Raw genomic sequence first — 23,504 nt, 5'->3', positions numbered from 1 at the left:
GATTGATCCTCTTAAATTTTACATTTAAGAGTTTGAATTATGCAGAGGCTGATTCTAGAAGGCTCTTTAGGTACCTGTAACACTAAGGCGCTCCTTCACTTCTATTTAAATTGTACTTCATCTGAAGCAAACTATACCTTAATGAAGTAGCATTATAACCATCAAAACAAATGCTATAAAATATTGTCTAAAATATTGTCTGAAATATTCTTTGTTCCTAGATAATTATAAGACATTATCTCGTTTAATTGACCTCCTGAGAAGATGTGGAAAACTTGAGGATGTTCCAAGATTTTTCTCAATGGCTGAGAAACGTAACTCCAGAGCAAAACTGGAGCCAGGGTATCAGTATTGTAAAGGACTATATCTCTGGTATATTTATTGGCAAAATTTTTTTCTCATTGTTGACTAAAGTAGAATACACTTTTCTTTGAATTAAAAAATGTCTACATTTTAGGAGTTCCCGTCGTGGTGCAGTGGTTAACGAATCCGACTAGGAACCATGAGGTTGCGGGTTCGGTCCCTGCCCTTGCTCAGTGGGTTAACGATCCGGCATTGCTGTGAGCTGTGGTGTAGGTTGCAGACTCGGCTCGGATCCTAAGTTGCTGTGGCTCTGGCGTAGACTGGTGGCTACAGCTCCGATTCGACCCCTAGCCTGGGAACCTCCACATGCCCTGGGAGCGGCCCTAGATAAAGCAAAACAAAACAAAACCCTCCACATGCCATGGGAGCGGCCCTAGATAAAAGCAAAAACAAAAACAAAATAAATAAGTAAATAAATAATGTCTACATTTTAAAATATGATAGTAGTTTTATTTACTAAATAATAAAAAGTTTACAGTCAGTGATTGAAATAAGTCATTTTTTTTTTTTTAATACCTAACAAGGTATACTGGAGAATATTTACTAAATAAGTCATTTTTTTTTTTTCTTTAAACACCTAATAAGGTATACTGGAGAACCAAATGATGCCCTTCGACATTTTAATAAAGCTCGGAAAGACTGTGACTGGGGTCAAAACGCCCTTTATAATATGATAGAAATCTGTTTAAATCCAGATAATGAAACTGTTGGAGGTGAAGTATTTGAAAATCTGGATAGAGACCTGGGGTGAGTAGTATTTGACAAGTTACGCTTTTGTTTTGAAATACTTGTTAGGGATAATAAGCAAGAAGGATATCTTGTAAAAGAGAACTAAATTCCAGGATAGCACAAATGACAGTTCAGTGAATAAATCCTAGCTAGAATAACTGTCCTCTGAAACAAGCATGAAATACTTTAGAAGGTTTCCTTAATCAGAATAGACATATTATTGAAGACATTCCCGTAGATACTCTGTAGAAAATTGCATGAATTGTAGAGCGTGATTACTTTGGCAGAAATTGTCCACATAGTAACTCCTTAACAAATGGTAGCTATCTGCCAAACCCTGTGCTATATACTTTATATGTACTGCCTTCTTTATTCTCTATAACAGTATCGTGAAATAAGCTCAGAGTTAACTTGTCTAATGTGAAGGAGTTAGAAAATGATGGAGGCAAAATGTAGACTTGAGTCCTGCCTGACCTCAAAGCTCCTGCCATTGGCCACCTTGGTGCACCACTCCTACATGGTTACATTTCTGTCAGCCTGTGTTTGTTGCTTGTCCTTTGCTCAGAATTGGGGAAGGCAGGCTAGGGGTGTATAGGGATGTAAAGGGAATAAAAGAGGTAATTCCTGCCTCAAGAGCATGCAGTTTACCTTTTAGGCCAGACAACATCTGAAACTGTTCAGTCTCCCACAAAACAGAAATGGGTTAAATCAATATTTAAGTGGTTCAGGAATATCATAGAAATCATAGCAGTGCAAAGCAGTCAAAGGGAGATGCCTAGAGGAGTGGGAGAAGTTGGAATCCGTCACTGAAATCTCTCAGCAATCAGGTTCTAAGGCTTGGATTATAAAGACCATTAAAAGATTTAGAGCAGGGAAGAGGCATGTTTATTTTTTGTTTTAGAAAGGTTAAGGTTACATACTTGTATGCAATTATAGGCTGTCCCCATGGAAATCTTCTGCAAGTAGTTAAACCAAACTCAGACTATAAAACTCAGAAGAAAAGGGTCACAGCTGGATGCACAGATTTGGGAGACAGGTACTCAGAGTGGGTAACTGGAACCCCATGAATGGCCTCGTTTTGAGTAGAACATGGTAGCAGAAGTCTGAGAACTTAAGTTTGGGCTTGCTAACATTTAAGGGAACTGGAGGAGGAAGGGGGTCAGGAAAGGCCAGTCATTTTAGTGGAAAGACAATGAAAACTGGGTAACATTACAGAAGCAAAAGGAGGGGAGCTTGCAGGAAGGTTACCAACAGTGTAAACTGTTTTAGAGAAGATAAAAGCCTGAGAAGGTCAATGGTTTTAGTGATAGGCTTTGAGAATTTAATTCTATTTCGTTAATTGATTTATTTATACATTATATCCACGTGTGGGTATGTATATAAGAACACTGCCATTCCACATTCAATTTGTTATTGCACTTGAAATTTACAACCTTTTGACAAATACAGAATTTCTTTTCTGAGAGTCTGATAGGCAACTGGGTAGGAAAAAATTAAGTGTATTTTATATGTCCAGCAAACTTAAATTCAAGTCCCAGGTTCAACATTTATTATCTCTGTGACCTTTGACAAATTACCTGTTGGAGCCTCAGTTTTCACATATATAAAATAGATTCAGCATGACCAAATGAAATAATAAAATAATACAGTGCTTGGCACATACTAAGTGCTTTAACAAGGTTAGTTACTTTCTGCTCCTTTTTAAAAATTAATTTTTAAAAATTGAAGTATAGTTGATTTACAATATTTTATAGTCTCCCTTCTTGCATTTTCTGTGTAGATACACTGCATGATAGTTGTATGATTCTGCTTATCCTAAATTCCTGTTTAGTATTAGCTAAAATGAACACACCACATGTGGATATTATCCAATTTTTTTTTTCAATCTAAAGTGAGTAAATGTTTAATGGTGTTTTATGGAAACTATATTAGTTTTGTTTTTAAAACCGTAACTGTGCTCTACTCTGTATTATGTGTGACATTCTCCAAAAGGATTATTTTTAAATCGGTGAGAAAAATAGACACCAGTGTACCTCATTCTAAGCTCAGTGAATTTTACTTCATGAGTAATAGACCTAAAAGAGTTTTTATAACATTAAGAGAGTTTTTATTGCATACAGTAATTCATCTGAGAAGCAAGAATCTGTGCAGTTAGCAGTGAGAACAGCAGAAAAGCTCCTCAAAGAACTAAAACCTCAGACTGTTGATGGTCACGTACAGCTTCGCATAATGGAAAACTATTGCTTAATGGCCACCAAACAGAAATCTAACGTTGAGCAGGCGTTAAATACCTTCACCGAAATAGCAACATCCGAGGTTAGTAAATTTTCTTTTTCAACCTCACGTTACATTTCCTTGGTAGTATAGAAATACGTATTTTGATTCATTGTTTATTTTCTGAAGATTGACTTCATTATTTACTGTTTTCAAAAGTTAGATGTATATTTTGGTGTAATTTTATATCATGTACTTTTGTTTTCAAAGGAGGCATTGTTAATGTTATTATTTCTCTCTCTATTAGAACAGTGAATTCTTGAGAAAGGAAATCCTGCAAGAGGGCTTTCATTAATTCTGAAGGGAGTGGCTTTATCCTCTGTGTTAGGTGCAGCCTAGGTTAACTTACTAAGTGAAGATAGACACGTGGTTACCTTGATCTCACTTTTTCACTTACATGAACTTAAATTTTTCCAGCTCTAGGGCTAAGGGAGATCAGTACCAACAACTTATAAATCAGTCATGCAAATAATTATGTTGTTATTTAGCAACACAGAAATCACCCCCGAAATAATAATACTATTAATAAGTATTAAATGTTAATATTATTTAATAATAAATCATTTATTATTATTAGATCAAAGGCTTTCTCCTCTTTTCATCCCATTCAAATGCATCCCTCCTCTTTTATCTTCTGTCTTTTATTTTTTTGGGAGGGGCTGCACCCACAGCATATGGAGGTTCCCAGGCTAGGGGTCGAGTCGGAGCAATAGCCGCTGGCTTACGCCACAGGCATAGCAACTCCAGATCCAAGCCATGTCTGCAGCCATTGCCACAGCTCACAGGCAGTGCCAGGTCCTTAACCCACTGAGCGAGGCCAGGGATGGAACATGTGTCCTCATGGATACTAGTCAGATTCATTTCCACTGAGCCACGATGGGAACTCCCTCCCTTTTTACCTTCTGGGTGTTTTTTTTCTTCTCTCACACAGTGGTGTATTTCTCTAATTATTCGTTATTAAGAAAGGAATTCCAGGAGTTCCCGTCGTGGCGCAGTGGTTAACGAATCCGACTAGGAACCATGAGGTTGCGGGTTCGGTCCCTGCCCTTGCTCAGTGGGTTAATGATCCGGCGTTGCCGTGAGCTGTGGTGTAGGTTGCAGACGCGGCTCGGACCCTAAGTTGCTGTGGCTCTGGCGTAGGCCGGTGGCTACAGCTCCGATTCAACCCCTAGCCTGGGAACCTCCATATGCCACGGGAGCGGCCCAAGAAATAGCAACAATAACAACAACAACAACAACAAAAAAAAAAAAAAAAAAAAAAAGAAAGGAATTCCAGGTAGCTACCCCATCAACGGTTGGTAATAGCTAGTTCTAAGCATATACTTGGGATTTCATGCTCTTCTACTCACCAGTGTTGTAGACCGTGGAAGACTCATAATTTGGGGCCTCTCAGAGGATACACAGAAGTGATTCAGAGGTTATAGTGATAATAAAGTACCAAAAAAACCCTACGGTCACCCTTTTCTTCTGCCTCCCAGGACCCTGGAGGGCTTTGGAAAACCTTCAACTCCTATTGGTGTTTGGTTGTAAGTGTCCGTCGTGGCACTTGACGACCACTGTAAGCCACCTTGAGGACAAAACAACCAGGTAGCAGCCACAGAGATTCATCCTTGAGCAGAGCCCTTCTACTGACATTGACATAGTGTTCTCAGGGGTTGTGCTCAGTTGAATTGGCTGTGCGGCAGCAGATGGATAACAGCAGCTGCCTGAACCCGAAATAGGACTGCCCTATAAGTCTAAGAACATCCCTAAGAACATGATGAAGCACCATTTCAAGTAAGGTGTCAGAGCAACTGAATGTTGTGAAGGAACATTCCATCATGTAAGGGGGGGTTAAACTGGGAGGCTTGAAACACAAAGGCAGTAATGTGACATCACAGCTATTTCCTAGAAAGAAATAGTGCCAGTTTTTTTGGGTTTTTTTGTTTGTTTGGTGAGACTGCATGATTTTTTATCATTCTTAGATATGGGATTAGTAATATACTATCCTCAAATCTGTTTACTAACCACACTGTCCAAAGACTGATGGATAAACTGAAGTTTCCTAAATGAATTTTACCTTGGAGTTCCCGTTGTGGCGCAGTGGTTAATGAATCTGACTAGGAACCATGAGGTTGCAGGTTTGATCCCTGGCCTCGCTCAGTGGGTTAAGGATCTGGTTTTGCCGTGAGCTGTGGTGTAGGTCACAGACACAGCTCAGATCCCACATTGCTGTGGCCCTGGCAAAGGCCGGCGGCTACAGCTTTGATTAGACCCCTAGCCTAGGAACCTCCATATGCCGCAAGAGCGGCCCTAGAAAAGGCAAAAAGCCAAAAATAAAATAAAATAAATAAATAAATTTTATCTTGCATTTTTTGCCTTTTAACTCATAGGTTGCATATATTAAGTGCAATGAATATTCATTAAGCAGCTAGGGTGTGCTAAGCACAGGCGGAATCACAAAGATAAACCACATACAGCCCCTTTCTTCAAGTTTTTCATCATCTAGGGAAGGCGAGACAATCATACTGACTGTAGTACAAATCAAAATCTGTTACATTCTATTCTAAAGTTGCAAATAAAAGCGCTGTTGGGATGGGATCAAGATGGGGGAGGAGTAGGACGTGGAGCTCACCTTCTCCCACAAATAACATCAGAAATACATCCACATGTAGAACGATTCTCACAGAACATCTCCTAAACGCTGGCAGACCTCACATTTCCAAAAGGGCAAGAAAATCTCTACATAACTGGGTAGACCAAAGGGAGAAAAAAGAGGAGAGAAAGGAATCAGGACAGGACCAGCACCCCTAGGAGGGAGCTGTGAATGAAGAAAGATTTCTGCACACTGGGAGGCTCCCTGACTGGCTGGAAGATCAGCCTTGAAAGAGGGGGAGCTTCAAAGCCTCAGAGAAGAGCAGCACAGCTGCCGGTCAGAGGAAGAGAAAGCCAAAAGAGAGCCACACAGACCCAGCCTGAGACACTCCTCAACTGGGGTGGGTGAGGTCTATATGCTGAGGCTGAGAGCTCAGACTTGGGGAGAGGACTGGGGCCGGCTGTGTGGAAACAGCCTGAGGGGGTTAGGGTGTGGTAGGCCAGAGCCTAGGAGTGCTGGGGAAGGCCAGGGCTGCTAGAGAGGCAAGGAGTGAGAGAAGAGAAGCAGGACTGCCATAGGAACATCTTTGTCTGAATAAGGGCTCCCAGGTGGCAGGGCACTGCTTGCACAGGCTACAGGAGTGGGCTCAAGCCACTGCTGCCACCTCGGACACCAGAGGTAGGCACAGCCTGCCACTGCCTAGGGTCCCATGACTGGGTGCCTCCTGCCACCCCCACCCCTTTGGGGATTGCCCCTGCCACTGAGGTCCTGAAACTGGGCCCTTCCCATCACCTCTATCTGCTTGGAAATAAGCAGCCCACCATCACTTGCCCCACCTCCTTGGGATGGGCCATGTACCTGCACACCCCCTATTAAGGGGATTATGGCCTACACACACTGAGAAGAGAGGAAAAGCATCCAAATCAAAAACAGCCCTCATGCCAAAAAAAAATATTAAATCACACACAAGCTACCCCAGGATGCTAATGATATAGCAGTGCAAATCAAAACTACAATGAGGTACCACTTCATATCAGTCAGAATGGCCATCATTAACAAGTCTGCAAGTAACAAGTGCTGGAGAGGGTGTGGAGAAAAGGGTACCCTCCACTCTTGGTAGAAAATGTAAATTTGTACAACTGCTATGGAAAACAGTATAGAGTTTCCTCAGAAAACTAAATATAGAACTACCGTATAGCCCAGTAATCCCACTCTGGGCATATATCCAGACAAAACTATAGTTCAGAAAGATCTGGCACCCCTGTGTTCATTGCAGCACTATTCACAATAGCTAAGATATGGAAACAACCTAAATGTCCACCAACAGATGAATTAAAGAGATGTGGTATATATACACAATGGAATATTACTCAGCCATAAAAAAGAATGAAATGTCATCTGAAGCATCATGGATACACTAGAGATTCTCATACTAAGTGAAGTAAGTCAGAAAGAGAAAGACAAATACCATATGATATCACTTTCATGTGGAATCCAAAACATGCACAAATGAACCTATCTATAAAACAGAAACAGACTCACAGACGTAAAAGAACAGACTTGCTGCCAGCAGGGAGTGAGAGGGATGGTCTGGGAATTTGGGCTTAGTAGATGCAACTATTACATTTAGAATGGATAAGCAGTGAGGTCCTACTGTATAGCAAAGGGAACTATATATCCAGTCTCCTAGGATAGACCATGATGGAAAAGAATATTAAAAAAAAAAACATGTGCGTATAACTGAGTCATTTTGCTGTACAGCAGAAATTGGCACATTGTAAACCAACTAATTTTTTTTTAATTTAAAAAATAAAAGTGCTGTAGGAGACAGTGATAAGAGAGCTGGGAGACCCTTTCTGTGGAGAAGAAATGATTTAAGAAGAACCGGAATAGGAGTTCCCATCATGGCTCAGCGGTAACAAACCTGACTAGTATCCGTGAGGACGAAGGTTCAATCCCTGGCCTTGCTCAGTGGGTTAAGGATCAAGTGTTTCCAAGCTGTAGTGTAGGCCACAGACACATCTCAGATCCCAAGTTGCTGTGGCTGTGGTGTAGTTTCCTCAGAAAACTAAATACATGATTGGACCCGTAGCCTGGAACTTCCATGTGCCACGGGTGTGGCCCTAAAAAGACAAAAAAAAAAAAAAAAAAAGGAACTACTGTAATAAATTGCTTTTTCACAAGCAGAGATGGGGAAGTGCCTTGTAAGTTAAGGTAGAAATGTGAACAAAGGTAGGGAGGCTTTAAAGCCTAGAGTATATTCACAGCATTATGCAATGTTCAGATTGAAAAAGAGGTATGTATGTGCCAGGAAGGCATGGGAGAAAACAGTGGAAAATGCATTAAACCCAAACTAAAGTCTTTCCACTTGCTTTCTTCCTGATACCTTGAACTTTTTTTTATGATAGAGCTGTACTGTCTTGTGTAAAGTTGTTGCAGTTTAGAGTGACAGAGAGAGAGAGAAGCTGGCTGAACTTCTTAGGTTGTCTGCACCAGAAAAGGCATCCTGGGTCTAACGCTGGGGTTAGAATGCAGGTTTGCAGTTTTAGAAACCATTCTTTAGTTCACTCAGGAGTGATCAAGCTGTGAGGAATTGATTCATTCTAATCTAACTCAAGGTATGCTGTTTTAAAATCAGAGAGCTTATTTTTAAGTATATAGCGTGGGATATTTTTAGTATGTGGATAAGTCTGGACATTTTTCTAGGAACCTTCTCTTCTTGGGCTGTTCTAGGATCTGACTGACAAATACATGGCAAGTCTCTTTTCTTTCCTCTCTAGCCCACCTGGGATCAGGGTATGGTTCAATAATTGATAATATCCCATACATTTTCAAAATATACTATCTCATTAGTTGGATTTGGCATTCAAATAAAAACCTTTCTGCCATTCCTTAATTAGAACAGATTACATATTGAAAGTTTATTGATAAACATAAAACTAAACCCAGGGAAGTTTTATATTCCTACAAGCTGTGTTCATTAGGCTTTAATGAACTGCCCTTCTCTATTGCAGGGTTGTTTGTGATTTCCAACCGTGATCACTGTTGGACATTGTACCACTCTACTCTCATTTTGTTCCTTAATACTAGTTACCGAAATTTGCTATCCTACACCACACCTTTATTGTAGCCATGATATTATCATTTCTAAATCCCTGTTTCTCATCTTTTATATTTTATATGAAAGCCTTTCTAGTTATAAAAGCATCACAAAAATCCCTCCACTGCAATCTGAGGAGCACTCTTTGTCAGACACATATACATTATTGCTTAGGTGTTAGTTTTCTAGATAAATCACTAATAATCTCCATTTTATACCAATTCTTATTAACTTGTTGATTTCACAGAGTGACATTTTTGATTCTGTCTTAAAGAACATCGTGTTCTTTAATTACTATCAAGGAGCTGCAGATTCCAAATCTAAAAGCATATTTTTAGGCATGAGTTTATTTCACCTAATTTCCAAGTGATTAATTAATTGCATGCATTATTTACAAACATTTCATTGGTCAGACTTTATTGGGAGAAGAGGGTTTTGAACAAAATGAAGAGGGAGAGGGAAAACAGCAATAGAAGTCAATATAGATAAGGAATATCATTTGTAGGTAAATCACTCTATTATTCCTGTATTATAGGTCAAAGAACTAAGGAGCCCAGAATGCCATATCTGAAACACAAATATTCACTGAAATAGCTTTAGTTTTTCTGTATCTGTACAAAACTAAAACAGCTGGTCATCCCCTTAAAGATCAAATTGTCGTAACTGTCTGGAATTGTGTGGTTATGGTACCTGCATTCTCACTGAATTATCTTGACCACATGGTTCATTCGGGTAGCCCGAGGTTACTTGGTATGTTAAATAATGACCACATTACAGTGTTTAAGTGAATCCAGAAATAGAATCCACAGGCTAGTCCCTTCGTTATGTAGCACTTGCTACTCTCCATGTGTTTTTCTTCTAAACATAGGACATTTATGTTTGTGTATCTGGGGGCCTAACTTTTTTGTTTTCTTTTTTTTTTTTTTTTGCTATTTCTTGGGCCGCTCCTGTGGCATATGGAGGTTCCCAGGCTAGGGGTCTAATCGGAGCTGTAGCCACCAGCCTATGCCAGAGCTACAGCAACACGGGATCCGAGCCGCATCTGCAATCTACACCACAGCTCATGGCAACGCCGGATCGTTAACCCACTGAGCAAGGGCAGGGACTGAACCCGCAACCTCATGGTTCCTAGTCGGATTCGTTAACCACTGCGCCACGACGGGAACTCCCTTTTTTGTTTTCTTACAGAAGGATCATATTCCAGCACTTTTGGGAATGGCAACAGCTTATATGATCTTGAAACAAACCCCAAGAGCCCGCAATCAGCTGAAGCGGATTGCAAAAATGAACTGGAATCCTATTGATGCTGAGGACTTTGAGAGGAGTTGGCTGCTGCTTGCTGATATTTATATTCAATCAGCAAAGTACGACATGGCAGAAGAACTGTTAAAACGGTGCCTGCGTCACAATAGGGTAGGTAACTGAAGAGTCAAAAATAACTGCTATCCTTTGTTGTATAAGCTTTCTGTGATAGGTATTTAGAGTATTAGTCCATTTCTAGGGATTTCTGCATATTTCTGGAAAATTAAATGCTTATTCTTACCACAATCAGAAAACATTAATAACAAAAAAGAAGCCATTTGCCCTTGAAAATAAAGAAAAATAGAGATTTATGCAGTTTCAAGTTTCAGCTGTGGTACGCCCTGCTTACAGAAAGTGTTTCTGGAATGTCAAGCATATGCCTGTGATTATCATCTCATCCTAGAGCTAATGAAAATTGCAGAAGAACATTAATTGCGGACGTCTGTCCCTCCAATTAAGAAATATGCTTGATGAATGTACTGCAGCTGCATGTTATTTTCCCATTATTAGAATCCACTCTGCATAATGTATTTTGTGGGGAAAAGTCTTTTTAGCATTTAATTTGATTTGTTTAATAAAAAGTCCTTATCGTTAGGTATAAGATTGGAAAATCTTAAAGTCCTTAAAGATTGTTTTATCCCTTTGGGCATATTGTATTTAAAAAATGGATTACTTGTTTTTCAAAGAGGAGACACGCTCATCTAATACTATTAAGTTAGTTTCTTAGGAATTTTAAAAACCTAAAACATCAAGCCATTTATCAACTTATAGTTCATACATATAATTTAAGTTACATTGGCCTTACAAAACAGAATGTGCATTAATAGATATTTAAAAATCTAAACTGCTAAGTAGCTGACTCTTACATGTCTAATCTTGGATTAAGCAAGATTGCATGTGAATGAAGATTTCCATGCAAATAGAATTTCGATTTGCCAGAACACAGACAGCAGTGCATTGCATGGTTGAACATGACGGCTGCTTTAGAGGTGTCAGCCCTGCTACTTAGGCCTGTCAGTATTGGAAGCAGGAGATTCAGGAAGTAGAGCCTAGAAACTTTGAATTATGCAATTAAAGGATGGAAATCATCCAGATCTAGGGCAGGAAATGTGCAAGATGACGCTAGGCCATCTTGTCATACCAGATGGCAAGGAAGCTATCAGAGATTATTGGAGTCAAGTCAGGGACTCAGGAGCCAACTTGAGGACACTCCCACTAGTTCACATTGAGGCAGTAGATGTCAGAATCAACTGCGGTGTATTACAACACACCAATATGTTTTAAGTCCATGAGTTTACACAGATCCAAAAAAGAACAAAGCTCTAATTGGTCACCACTGATACACAACTATTTCTAAAGCTGACAAATAAAAGGGAAAGAAGTAAGCATTTATCCCGCCTTTTCTTTATGAATCATACTGCTGGGTAATGAAATAGTAGAAAGGATGTTTCTCATTATAGATGTTTTCCAGCTAATAAACAGAATCTCAGTATTTTCCAACCCTGATGACTTAATGAATGGGTATAACATCATAGCATTACGGGCCTCCTGCTGGAAGAACACTCTATCTATGGTGATGGGGCCAGACTGGGGTGACACAAGTGAAACATGCATTTCAGGTCCATTTTTTTTTTTTTTTTTTTTTTTTTTTTTTTTTTTTTGGCTTTTTAGGGCTGAACCAGCGACACATGGAGGTTCCCAGGCTAGGGGTTCAATTGGAGCTATAGCCGCCGGCCTACGTCACAGCAACACAGGATCCTTAACCCACTGAGCGAGGCCAGGGATGGAACCCACATCCTCATGGATACTAGTCGGGTTCGTTATCTGCTGAACCATGACGGTAACTCTTCGGGTCCAAAATTTAAAGGGGCATTTAAAATCTCAGTCATTTTCTTAGTTAACTGATGCTGCTGTAACAAAGTGCCACAGACTGGGTGGCTTATAAACAACATAAGTTTATTTCTCACAGTTCTAGATGCTAGAAGTCCAAGATCAGGAGGCCAGCATGGTTGGGTTCTGGTGAGGGCCCTCTTCCCAGTTGCAAACTATTGAGTTTTCTTTGTGTCTGCACATGGCAGCAAAGGAGGGCAGGAGAGCCCTCTGAGGTCCCTCTTATATGGGCACTAATCCCCTTCAGGAGGGCTCTGCCTTCATGACCTTAATCACCTCTCCAGAGCCTCACCACCAAACACTACCACATTGGAAGTTAGGATTTCAACATAAATTTGGGGGGGACACAAACATTCAGTCCATTGTAGAGATCAAGATAAATGAGATTTAATGCACTTTTTTTAAAAAAATCAAAAAATTAAAATGTGAAACAGGTAGGATCTTTCAGTGCTATGCCAAGCTCTGTTGAAGCCTGAAGCAAAAGGGAAAATGTACACCTTTATTCATGTTTGTTTGTATTTTTTATGGTTAATGGTTTTCATGAAAATAGTAGTAAAATATTTTCTTGCATTAAAATCAGGAAAGTAAACTTGAAGAGAAAATATTCAAACATAAAGTAATGTGAGTTTTAATGCACCTACTTTTCTCTTTTTCAATTTTTTAAAGTTAACATTCCAGAAAAAAAAAATAGCAATTAAAAAATACCCAAAACATGTACACAGCGTTGTGCATTTTTACTTTTTCCTAAGGAGCAGAATGGCTCAGTAGAACACTGATATACGAAGTGAATAGTTTCACTTCTTTCCTCCAAATCAAAACCAGATCCAAACCTCTACATCTAAAATAATTTCCAGGAAATATCAATGACATAGGAATATATTACATAACTGCCACAAAGATGCACTCAACTAAATCTGGGCTGTGGGAAGCTAGGATAAACATTCTTGTTTCTGCTACATTTAATTGCCAGGAAAAAGATGAAGGGGCAACTTTTAGATCAAAAGGAAGTTTATAGAGACATCTCAACCATTCACGGTGTGTGGGCCTTATTTGGATCCTGATCCTGACAAACAAACAAAAAATTACATTAAGACCATTTGAAATTTGAATAGTGACTGGGTATTTGGTGATTTCAAGGACTTGTTATGTTTTAGGTGTGATATGTCTTTTTTTTTTTTCTTTGTTTTGCTACGCCACAGCCACAGCAATGTTGGATCCAAGCTGCAGCTGCATCTGCAAGCTACACCACAGCTCATGGCAATGCTGGATCCTTAACCCAAAGACTGAGGCCAAGGATCGAACCCTTGTCTTTATGGATACTAGTTGGGTTCATTAGTCCTGAGCCAAAATAGGAACTCCATTATGTCCTTATTTTTAAAGAGGCATACTAAAATATCAATGGATGAAATATTAGTATCTGAGGATTTTTTTATCTGGTAATACATAAGGATAAATGTATGCGGTACAGGTGAAACAGTGTTAATCATTAGTTAATTGTTGAATATAAGGGTTCATGGGGTGCATTATATTGTTCTATATCTGTATGTATTGAAATTATTATTATTATTATTTTGTCTTTTTGCCTTTTTTATGGTTGCTTCCACGGCATATGAAGTTTCCAGGCTAGGGGTCTAATCGGAGCTGTAGCCGCTGGTCTACGCCAGAGCCACAGCAACGTGGGATCCCGAGCTGCGTCTGCGACCTACACCACAGCTCACAGCAGCACCAGATCCTTAACCCACTGAGCAGGCCAGGGATCGAACCACAAGCTCATGGTTCCTAGTCGGATTCGTTAATCACTGTGCCACAATGGGAACTCCAGGAAGATTGAAATTATTTAAAATAAAAAATGTACATATATATGTATATGTATAAAACGTGTTCTTCCCTCTCACTCCAGAATCCTGGTTTTGTAGGTTTGGGGTGGGGGCTTGGCATCAGAATCTTTTTTTTACATCCCACAGATGACTTGATTGCATAGCCAAGGTTGAAAACCAGTTTTATGTGTCATTTAAATGAGCTAATATGGTTGACCTGTATCAGCACTCCATAAAATCTTAACTGGACTTAGTTTAAGTTATTGATACAGCTTCTGTTTCTCTTAAGTCTTGCTGCAAAGCTTATGAATATATGGGATACATTATGGAAAAAGAACAAGCATATGCAGATGCTGCCTTAAACTACGAGATGGCATGGAAACATGGCAATCAGGCAAATCCAGCAGTAGGTAAGTTTAAAATTTCAACACTAGGTTTTCACAGAAAACATGGGTTTTATATATAAATCTTCATTTCAATGCATTTGATTTTCTTTTTAAGAACAAAATATACATTAAAGCCCCACATTTTCAGTCCTTCTGAAAATAAGTTTTATATTCATAAAAGATTATGAGCCACTGATAGTTATTAGGTATAGTTTCCTGAGATTCAAACTCAACCTTAGTCACCTTAGAAGGACATCTAATCTAATTCTGCTCTTTTCTCTCCCTTCACCATCTACTGTTTCCAAAATGATAATACTGTGGGGGAAAGTGTTCCATTGTGAAGGAAGTTAGAAAAACATTGCATTAACTCAAGTTCTGCCAGAGACTCCTGTCCCCCCACACTGTGAGGGAGCTCATCCCCATGCTGAATCAGGCTTCGTGGACACCCCCTTGTCTGTTCTCCAGAGCAACCCAGAGAGTCCTTTCCCCCTTGCACATAATGGCCCACCATGTCTCTCCTAAGTTTCCTCCCGCACCATCCCAGGTGCTTGTCCATTCTTCCTGAGACTTCCTTTCACATCTTTCACCCTCCTTGTTGCTGTCCCTTGGAAATAATGGTTTACCAAAATGTGCTTTGAAATACTGGGTGAGATATTAATAGTTATTTCTTTAAAAAAAAAATGAGAGACTTGCATGTGAGATTAGATTCCATGGCCAAATACATTTGAAAAAGGATGTTTATTTGTCCATGTCCCTCTTTACCTGTCGTACCAAAAGTGAAAAAGTTCTTGGAGTTCCCTGGTGGTCTAAGGATCTGGCATTGTCACTGCCATGGCTTGGGTCACTGAGGTGGTGCGGGTTCAATCCTTGGCTCAGGAACATCCGTATACCTCAGGTGCACCCCCCCCCAAAAAAAGCTCTGAAGTATGATTTAAGAATGAATTGTGTGCATAATGAAGCTCTTTTCTTTTTTTTTTTTTTTTAAGGTGTTTAGAGGTTGTTAATCTAACCTAAGACACGGCAGCCGTGTCACAGCAATGACTCAAATTGAACCCTCAGCCAGATAGGTCATCTTTACACTAACTATCAGTTCAGGACTTTCCCTACCTTGTATTTTCCTGAGGCCTGTTATTTGGCTAGACTTGTGTAGAGCACAGGAAGCTAACATTTATTGATAGTACTTTTCCTTCTCAGATATAGTGCTTCTTACTGAATAAAATGTCTGTAAAATGAAAATTCTTTCAAATCCTTAAAGCATGTAGTTTTGATGCTTTATTCCTCAGAAGGAATGCAGTTAGAAGTTCAGTTAGTTAAATGTTATGTTCCTTTGGAAGACCAGCATATAGAGATTCCAGCTCACTAGTTCTTTCATTGTGTCATCTTTGTATTTTATCGATGATTTTTATCAGTTCCTCTGACTTTAGTAGGCATTTCTCTGAGGCTCTCAATTAGTTCTTACAGTTTCTCCCTTAAGATTATCATTGCATTCAATACCCCCAACATGCCTGGCCAAGTTAATGATGGATTTATTTTACTTTTTCATTTGTTGGAAAATCCTTAAAATCATGGTCATGTTCATTCCATAGGATTCAGGCTCGAACACCTTCACTGTGAAAGGCACCAAGAACTGAGATCCACTGAGAAAAGAATACATAATGCTTCTCCTTCACACCTTTTCCCAGACTATCTGACAGTCAGGAGACTGTTCACATTGCTCATGGTCTTGCTTGCTTGCTCTCACAAGCTCATTTCTCTCTCTCTCCCATTTTTTTTCCTGATTATAAGCCTGACAAGTAATAATGCATCTGCCACACACATGTTCTTTGCCATTTCTAGCCCTTTATTTCCTCTCTAAAATTTTGTGACCGGAATCACATTTCTTTTGATATGAAAAGTTTGTGCTTCTAATTGTGTTTACACAGAAAAAAAAAAAAACCTGATGTTTGTGTGGTGCTCTAATATTTTTAAAAGCATTGCACAACAAGTATTTCATTTGATCTTTAAAATTAAACTAAGAGAGAAAAGAGTTATCAACCCTGGTTTTTTTTTGGAAGTGGAAACTTGAAATTGACAGCTCAAGTGACTTGCCTAAGTTCTCAAAGCTAGTCAGGAAGTCAGAAACCAAAGTTGAAGCCCAGGTTTTTTTGGCTCTAGTCTCCATGTGTGACGTGACATCTTAGGTTGTTTTCCTTTTTAAATGCCAAAAACTATTTATTGGTCTATTTTATAATTCCTTTCTAATGATAACAGGCTTTACATCTCTGACATTTATTGTTTTCATCTTGGACAGTTCTAAATGTGTGTGTGTGTGTGTGTGCGTGTTGAATATTATGAATTTTAGTTAATTCCTATTCCTTATTTTTTTGCTACTGTAAGATTACATTAGCCAGTAATTCTTTTCAAACATATCTTGAATTTCTAAAAATTTGCTTTGGTACTTTGATTAAAGTCCAAGAACAGCATTCAGATTTCCCTTTTTCATATTTCTAAATATTTATCAGTTACCTATTTTATATTGGGTATTTATTAATTACATATTATTTTACATTATAGCATATCTTTTTTATTTTTATTTATTTATTTTTTTGGCACATCTGCTGCATGTAGAAGTTCCCAGGCCAGGGATCCAACCTGTGCCACAGCTGCAGCAATGCCACATAACCCACTGTGCCACAAGGGAACTTCCAGTATTTTAAATTTTTTAATTGAATTATAGTTGATTAACAATGTTGTTCATATCTTTTTTACTGAGTCCACTTTTTTTTGTTTTCTCTTTGGTTTGCTTACTAGTGTAGCATTCTTACAGGAGAGCAAGAGTCATTTAAGAATGTCTTAAAACTTTCTTCTGTCACTATTTGAAATGTGACAGCTCAGTGTTAGTACTTGTGCTAACTATTACTCATCACTGATGCAGAAGATCTGACAATTAAGCCACTGTCTCTGAGCCACTCTCCTACTTGCCCTGCCCTCTGCTCATGTACCCCAGGTCCACTTGGTTCCTCTGCACCCTCTACCCCTGGCCTGTACATGTATGGTTCCCTCTGCCTGACAGTGTTCTTGCTTCCCCTCCCATCCCCTGGGCCTACTTTCTGCCTCATCCTTCAGGTGTCAACCTTGCCTGACACCCACCACCTCCCCAACCAGGTTTCTTATGATAGCACTCTAGGCTTGTAGCTGTCTTCGATAGCATTTATCTCCGTTTTGAAATTATTCATGTACTCATGTAATTACTTAAATAATATACTTTCTTTCCTAATAGAAAGTAAACCTTATGGCTATAGGAAGCAGTTTGCCTGACATGTTAAGTGCTAAGTAAATCTGTATTGTACAAATGAATAGCTGTTATTTACTGCCCTATGATGTGTTCTTACTATAATCTGAAACAAATGGGACTTTTCTAGTAAGTTACAAAATCACATTTGTGGGAGGGCCATCTTCTAGCCCAGTAGTACATTCACTGTGCTCCTTCGTTCCAACTCTTTTCTTTCTATCTGTTCTCCTTTACTGTCACTCCACCTGCTATTATATTATCATTTCTCTCTGTCTTAGTACAGTCACCACCTCAGCTAACAGTTCTCTAATACTAGAGTAAGCAAACAAAGGAGGAGGCTCAAAAAGGTAATTCAACAGTGTGCTCTACAAACAGTACTGTATCAGTATTGGTTTTCTGTCTTCACAGGATACAAACTGGCATTTAATTACTTAAAAGCAAAAAGATATGTGGATGCGATCGACGTATGTCACCAGGTAACACCTGAATTTAGATTTCTTAAAGTTTTCCAGATGCACATTTTCCTACTTCTAGTTAATCGCAACAGGTACATGAACAGAGGTAAAGAATGTGGTAAAGAATTTTCCTACTTCTAGTTAATCTCAACAGGTACATGAACAGAGGTAAAGAATGTGGTAAAGAATGTGGTTAAATGACTCATCAAATACATCGGGGAGAAATAATCAGTTTTCAAAGTTTAGGAAACAATAAAGTTTTCTTAAACAAGTTCTTCATTAGGGTTCAAAAAAAATATTTATGACAATTTAAAGAAAGAGCCTAAGTCAAAAAACATTTTAGAATTATTATAGAGTCTCAAAGTCACTGTTCTAAATAATAGTCCTTATGAAGGTTTCCTTAAGTCTGATTATTAGGGGATTAAGATTTATTAATTAAAGATAAGAGGTGTTTTTGTCATTTAGAAATCACTCAGTTATACTCCTGAAATTGACTCCTGACTAAATGATCCCTTACTAAAATGACAAACTCCTTAGGAAAGAATTATGTAAGAGCCTTATCCCAGATACCTGTGTCCGTATCATCATAGTCAATACTTGGCCTCAGTGATTGCTGTTTTATCACTGAGTCTCTGTGTAAGGAAGCATTTCAGATTAAAGTTAAGGTTGTACATTAATGTAAGGTTATACATTAGAATTATTTGTAGAATTTTGACTTTTTAAAAATGAATATTTCCCTTTCCCACACTCAGCAGACCTGGAAATTTCTGTGTTTCACAATCATTTCACATAAATATAATGTGTGCTCCTGGGTTAAAATAACTCTAAGGACTTATTAAATATCATGCATAAATAGCTAAATTTTTTAAAGTATCTTGAATCATTGATACATAATTGTTTTCTATAACCAATCTATTAAGGAAATAATTATATCTGTAAATGAATCATATTGTCACATCTCAGATGTCACCTTTAAAAACTGTTGTTATATTGGGAGTTCCCTTTGTGGCTCATCAGTTAATGATCCTCGACTAAGATCCATGAGGATGCTGGTTCGATCCCTGGCCTCGCTCAGTGGGTTAAGGATCTGGCATTGCCGTGAGCTGTTAGGTAGATCACAGACTCAGCTAGGATCCCACGTGGCTGTGGCTGTGGCGTAGGCCAGCAACTACAGCTCCAATTCAACCCCTACCCTTGGAACTTCCATATGCCGCAGGGGTGGCCCTAAAAAGCAAAAACAAAACAAAACAAGACAAAAAAAACCTGTTCTTATATTTGTAATATTAATATAATGAAAGAAATCTCAACTGTAATGCTGTTTCTAGTACATTTTGTGGCTCCCTGTGTCTTGATAATGAATTAGTTCTTAAATGCTGTCATTTTATTTTGGGTTTTTTTTTTGTGTATGTTTTTGCAGGTTCTCAAAGCACATCCAGCTTACCCCAAAATCAGAAAGGATATACTTGATAAGGCCCGTGCATGTTTAAGACCTTGAAGATTATTTTAACGTAGTTTGTTTAAGCGAGAAAAGAAAAGAACCAGCGTCTTTCCAGTTCTCTGAGCTACTACTTTATAATCGAAGCATGCTTGCTTTCTCCAGCAGAGGCTGCTATTGTATATAAAGAGAAGTGCTGTGTTAAATGTGTGTCTTCAGATGGAGAAGGTAAATGAGAGCTGGTTTATTTGATTGACTATTGATTAAGTGTAGAACTGGTTATCTCTGTAGTAAAGGTTATAACCCATTTCTATAAAGAATATTTTGTTAAAAGTCTAGGTAATTAAGTATCCTGTATCTTTTCTAAGGAATATTAGTTGTTTCAGGAAATGTATTTAAAACACTATTGTTCTCCGTTAAAAATTTTCTTAACATTCTCTGCTATTTTAAAGACTTGAGTAAACTTCCTGGTAATTATTTATGAAAAAGAAAATATATTTTTAATAAAGATTTTATAAATTTATGATTTGTATTCTTCTTGAAACTCAAAAGACACAGCAAAGTTTGCAAAATCAGGGTAAGCCCCCTATGCAGTCTGCAGTGCTAATAAGTATTATTACAGAAAATGTGACTTTCATAGAAAAATATAGTGTGTGTGTTTCCCTCTTTTTTTTTTTTTTAGGGCTGTATGCATGGCTTATGGAGGTTCCCAGGCTAGGGGTCAAATTGGAGCACTGTAACCACTGGCCTACACCACAGCCTCAGCAATGCCAGATCTGAGCCTCGTCTGCAACCTACACCACAGCTCACGGCAACGCCGGATCCCTAACCCACAGAGTGGGACCAGGGATCAAACCTGCGTCCTCATGGATGCCAGTCAGATTCGTTAACTGCTGAGCCATGATGGGAACTCGCCTCCCTTTTCTTTGTTGAACTGATTCCTCCTGCTCTCAATGCCAATGTGATCTTAAGAAATAATCAGTACCTGAAATTAGCTTAAATAGGTAAACCTTTAAAGCAAGATTTAACCTTAACCCAAAGACTGGGTCTTTTGGTGTAACTTCAGACATTGTAACATCTGGTGGTAACAATAAAGTACCAAAAAACCCTACAGACCCCACTGTTCCTTATGTCCTTCCCCACCCCTAGGTGAGCATTCCTACCCTTTTACACTGAACTAAACCTGACCTACATAAACTCAGTTCTTAGCATTATTTTAAACATGTTGTCTACATCTTTTTCAGTTGCCTTTAAAAATGCAATAAACAGTCTTCAATTTTAATTGCATCTTCAATAAACAGTATTTTTTAAAGTCATTTGCTTTTCCTTAAGAACTTCATGTTTATTTCTTTTGAGTTACAGTCTCTTGTTTCTGATCACTTCTCCGGTTTTCCAAAGTCCTTTTAAAATTCTGATTATGTTATAAAATTCTAATCATTCTTTTATTTATGAAATTTCAAGAAAATGCTAAATAGAGCAGTGTGTGTGTGTCTGTGTGTGTCTTTTTAGGGCTGCACCCATGGCATGCGGAGGTTTCCAGGCTAGGGGTCAAATTGGAGTTGTAGCCGCCAGCCTACACCACAGCTACAGCAACACAGGATCATCGGAGCTGCATCTGCGACCTATACAGCTCACGGCAACAGTGGATCCTTAACACACTAAGCAAGGCCAGCATCCTCATGGATGCTAATCAGATTCGTTTCCACTGAGCCACAATGGGAACTCCTAAATAGAGTGTTTATGAAGCATTTCATGTCTGTTAATACATTTTCACAAGTCTTACTACATTTTATCCTCACAACACTATAACATAGATATTATCCCTGCTTTACAGTTCTGGCACCATGACAATCTCTCTGTAATTCAGGGGGTGGGAGAGGAGGGGGGTGTCTTTTTCGACCTGAACTGACATTGTTAAGGACAGCATATAACAGAATACCCTCAGCAGTTTCAGTGAGCCTGCATCATGGAATGCTCGAGTCATGGAAATTAGAGAAAGTAGAACATCTGTTCTCCCAGCAAGATATTTCCAAATCAGTTTTCCTATCTGTAAAGTGAGGAGTTTGTTTTTGTTTCGTAAGCAGCCACTTATTCTACCATTTGTTAAATTCTATTCTAGGAACTTTCCTTGATAGATGGATGTCTTTTAGCTTTCACTCAACTCTCCAGAGAAATAACATTCTTTCAGATGGCAAGATGAGGTTCAAACTAAATGATTTGTCCAAGGTCACAGAAAATTTGTCAGAGCCTGGATTCCATACCAGCCTTTCCTATATGAAGATGCCTTCTACAATTAGACTGTAAGAAAAATTTTCTTACCTGCCTCTGGCTAGCAGATGAAACTGAGTGTTCTATCACAGAGATGGCTAGGTCATGAGGAAAAAGATGGAGTGAGTGGAATGAACACATCTTACAAATGTGGAAACTACCAAAAAGAAGTGTAAGTGTAAGAGGAGCAGTGTAGTATAGCAGTTGAGAGCAAGGATTAGAAGTCAGACCAACCCAGCTTTAAAGATTGGCCTTACTACTTACTAGATCTGAAATCTTTCTCGAGTTTCAAAGGTTCTCTGAGCCTCGGTTTTCTCATCCATAAAGAAGCATAATAGGAGTTCCCGTCGTGGCACAGTGGTTAACGAATCTGACTAGGAACCATGAGGTTGCGGGTTCGGTCCCTGCCCTTGCTCAGTGGGTTGACGATCCGGCATTGCCGTGAGCTGTGGTATAGGTCGCAGACACGGCTCGAATCCCGCGTTGCTGTGGCTCTGGCATAGGCCGGCTAGGTTCCCCTAGTCTGGGAACCTCCATATGCCGCGGGAGCAGCCCAAGAAATAGCAAAAAAAAAGAAGAAGAAGCGTAATAACCTTCCTCAGGTTGTTGTAAGAATTAAATAAGAGAATGTACATAAAACCTATTAATGAATCTGACTCACTTAGGCTCTTAATAGACAATAACTTTACTTATTTATTATAAGCTGAACGAGGTCAAGTAATTGCAACTGAGAAGAACCTTCACAGAAGAAAAGAGACAAAGCAGGCGAAGGTGAGATAGAGAGGACCAGTCAGTTCCCCTAGAAGCATGGCCATACAGGAGTTAGGATTCTGATTCATGCCTGCCTCTCTCCCTCTCCCTCCCTCCGTCTCTCTCCCTCCCCTCTCTTCCTCCCAGCAAACATTAATTTGCACTCTCTACATGCATGTATCTCATTAGACTTCTGCCCTTCCGTCCTCTAGTGGAATTCTCTCCCTATGCTCCTCTCCCTTATCCCCAATTCCTGTGTCCAAGCCTCCCTCTCTAGGCTTTTTCATTCAGGTATCAGTTTATCATCACCTCCTCAGAGACCACGCCCGCATCCAGGGTGTGCTCTCAAGTAGCTATGTCAGTCTGTATCATATCACCCTTAACTAAACTCTCTATTTAACACGTACTAATCTCTGATGTTTTTCACATGCCCAAGATCGCACATCCAGGAAAGCTGGAACTCCAACTGAACAGCAGCTTGAAAGAATTAGTGCCCATGGCATTTTAAACAAGAATTTTGGGCCTAAGGAGGGAAAGGAGAAGGACACAACATGAATGAATTTTCTGTGAATCTGGGATTTGAATAACACCACCGTAATAGAAAGGAAGCAGTTATAATTTCCATGCATTTTGACCTTAGAGCAGCTAGCATGATGAACTGGGTTCTGAAAGGAAATAGCTTTCTTTCCCAGAAGTCAAGAACCTAGAGCAATTCTGGAGGATTTTATGCATGGACAACTGAGGAAGTCAGGTTAAACTTTACACTAGGGTAGATAATGGGCCACTACGGAGACCAAAAACCAGTTAAGACTGACAGGAATTCTCCTAGTTTGGGCCTGGAGATAAGTGAATAGCCTTCTAACGGGATCATGTGCTTTTACATTTCTTT

The 23,504-nt window shown here is 39.2% G+C and overlaps 1 protein-coding gene across 3 annotated transcripts in view; it reads left to right on the top strand.

Moving 5' to 3' along the window:
- Positions 1–20,708, top strand: part of TTC21B (tetratricopeptide repeat domain 21B) — an 82,254-nt gene extending 61,546 nt beyond the window's left edge. For all 3 annotated transcript variants that reach the window (XM_021074791.1, XM_021074790.1, XM_021074792.1), the window contains 7 exons: positions 222–372; positions 949–1,110; positions 3,213–3,408; positions 10,230–10,454; positions 14,340–14,460; positions 18,116–18,183; positions 19,580–20,708. In XM_021074791.1, coding sequence (XP_020930450.1) covers positions 222–372; positions 949–1,110; positions 3,213–3,408; positions 10,230–10,454; positions 14,340–14,460; positions 18,116–18,183; positions 19,580–19,657 — 1,001 coding nt within the window. In that variant the 3' untranslated portion in view covers positions 19,658–20,708. The remainder of the gene's footprint in view (positions 1–221; positions 373–948; positions 1,111–3,212; positions 3,409–10,229; positions 10,455–14,339; positions 14,461–18,115; positions 18,184–19,579) is intronic.

This window comes from Sus scrofa, chromosome 15, assembly GCF_000003025.6.
Source record: "Sus scrofa isolate TJ Tabasco breed Duroc chromosome 15, Sscrofa11.1, whole genome shotgun sequence".
Lineage (NCBI taxonomy): Eukaryota > Metazoa > Chordata > Mammalia > Artiodactyla > Suidae > Sus > Sus scrofa.
The sequence above is the reverse complement of the archived record's forward strand: the minus strand, read 5'-3'. Positions and strand labels throughout refer to the sequence as shown.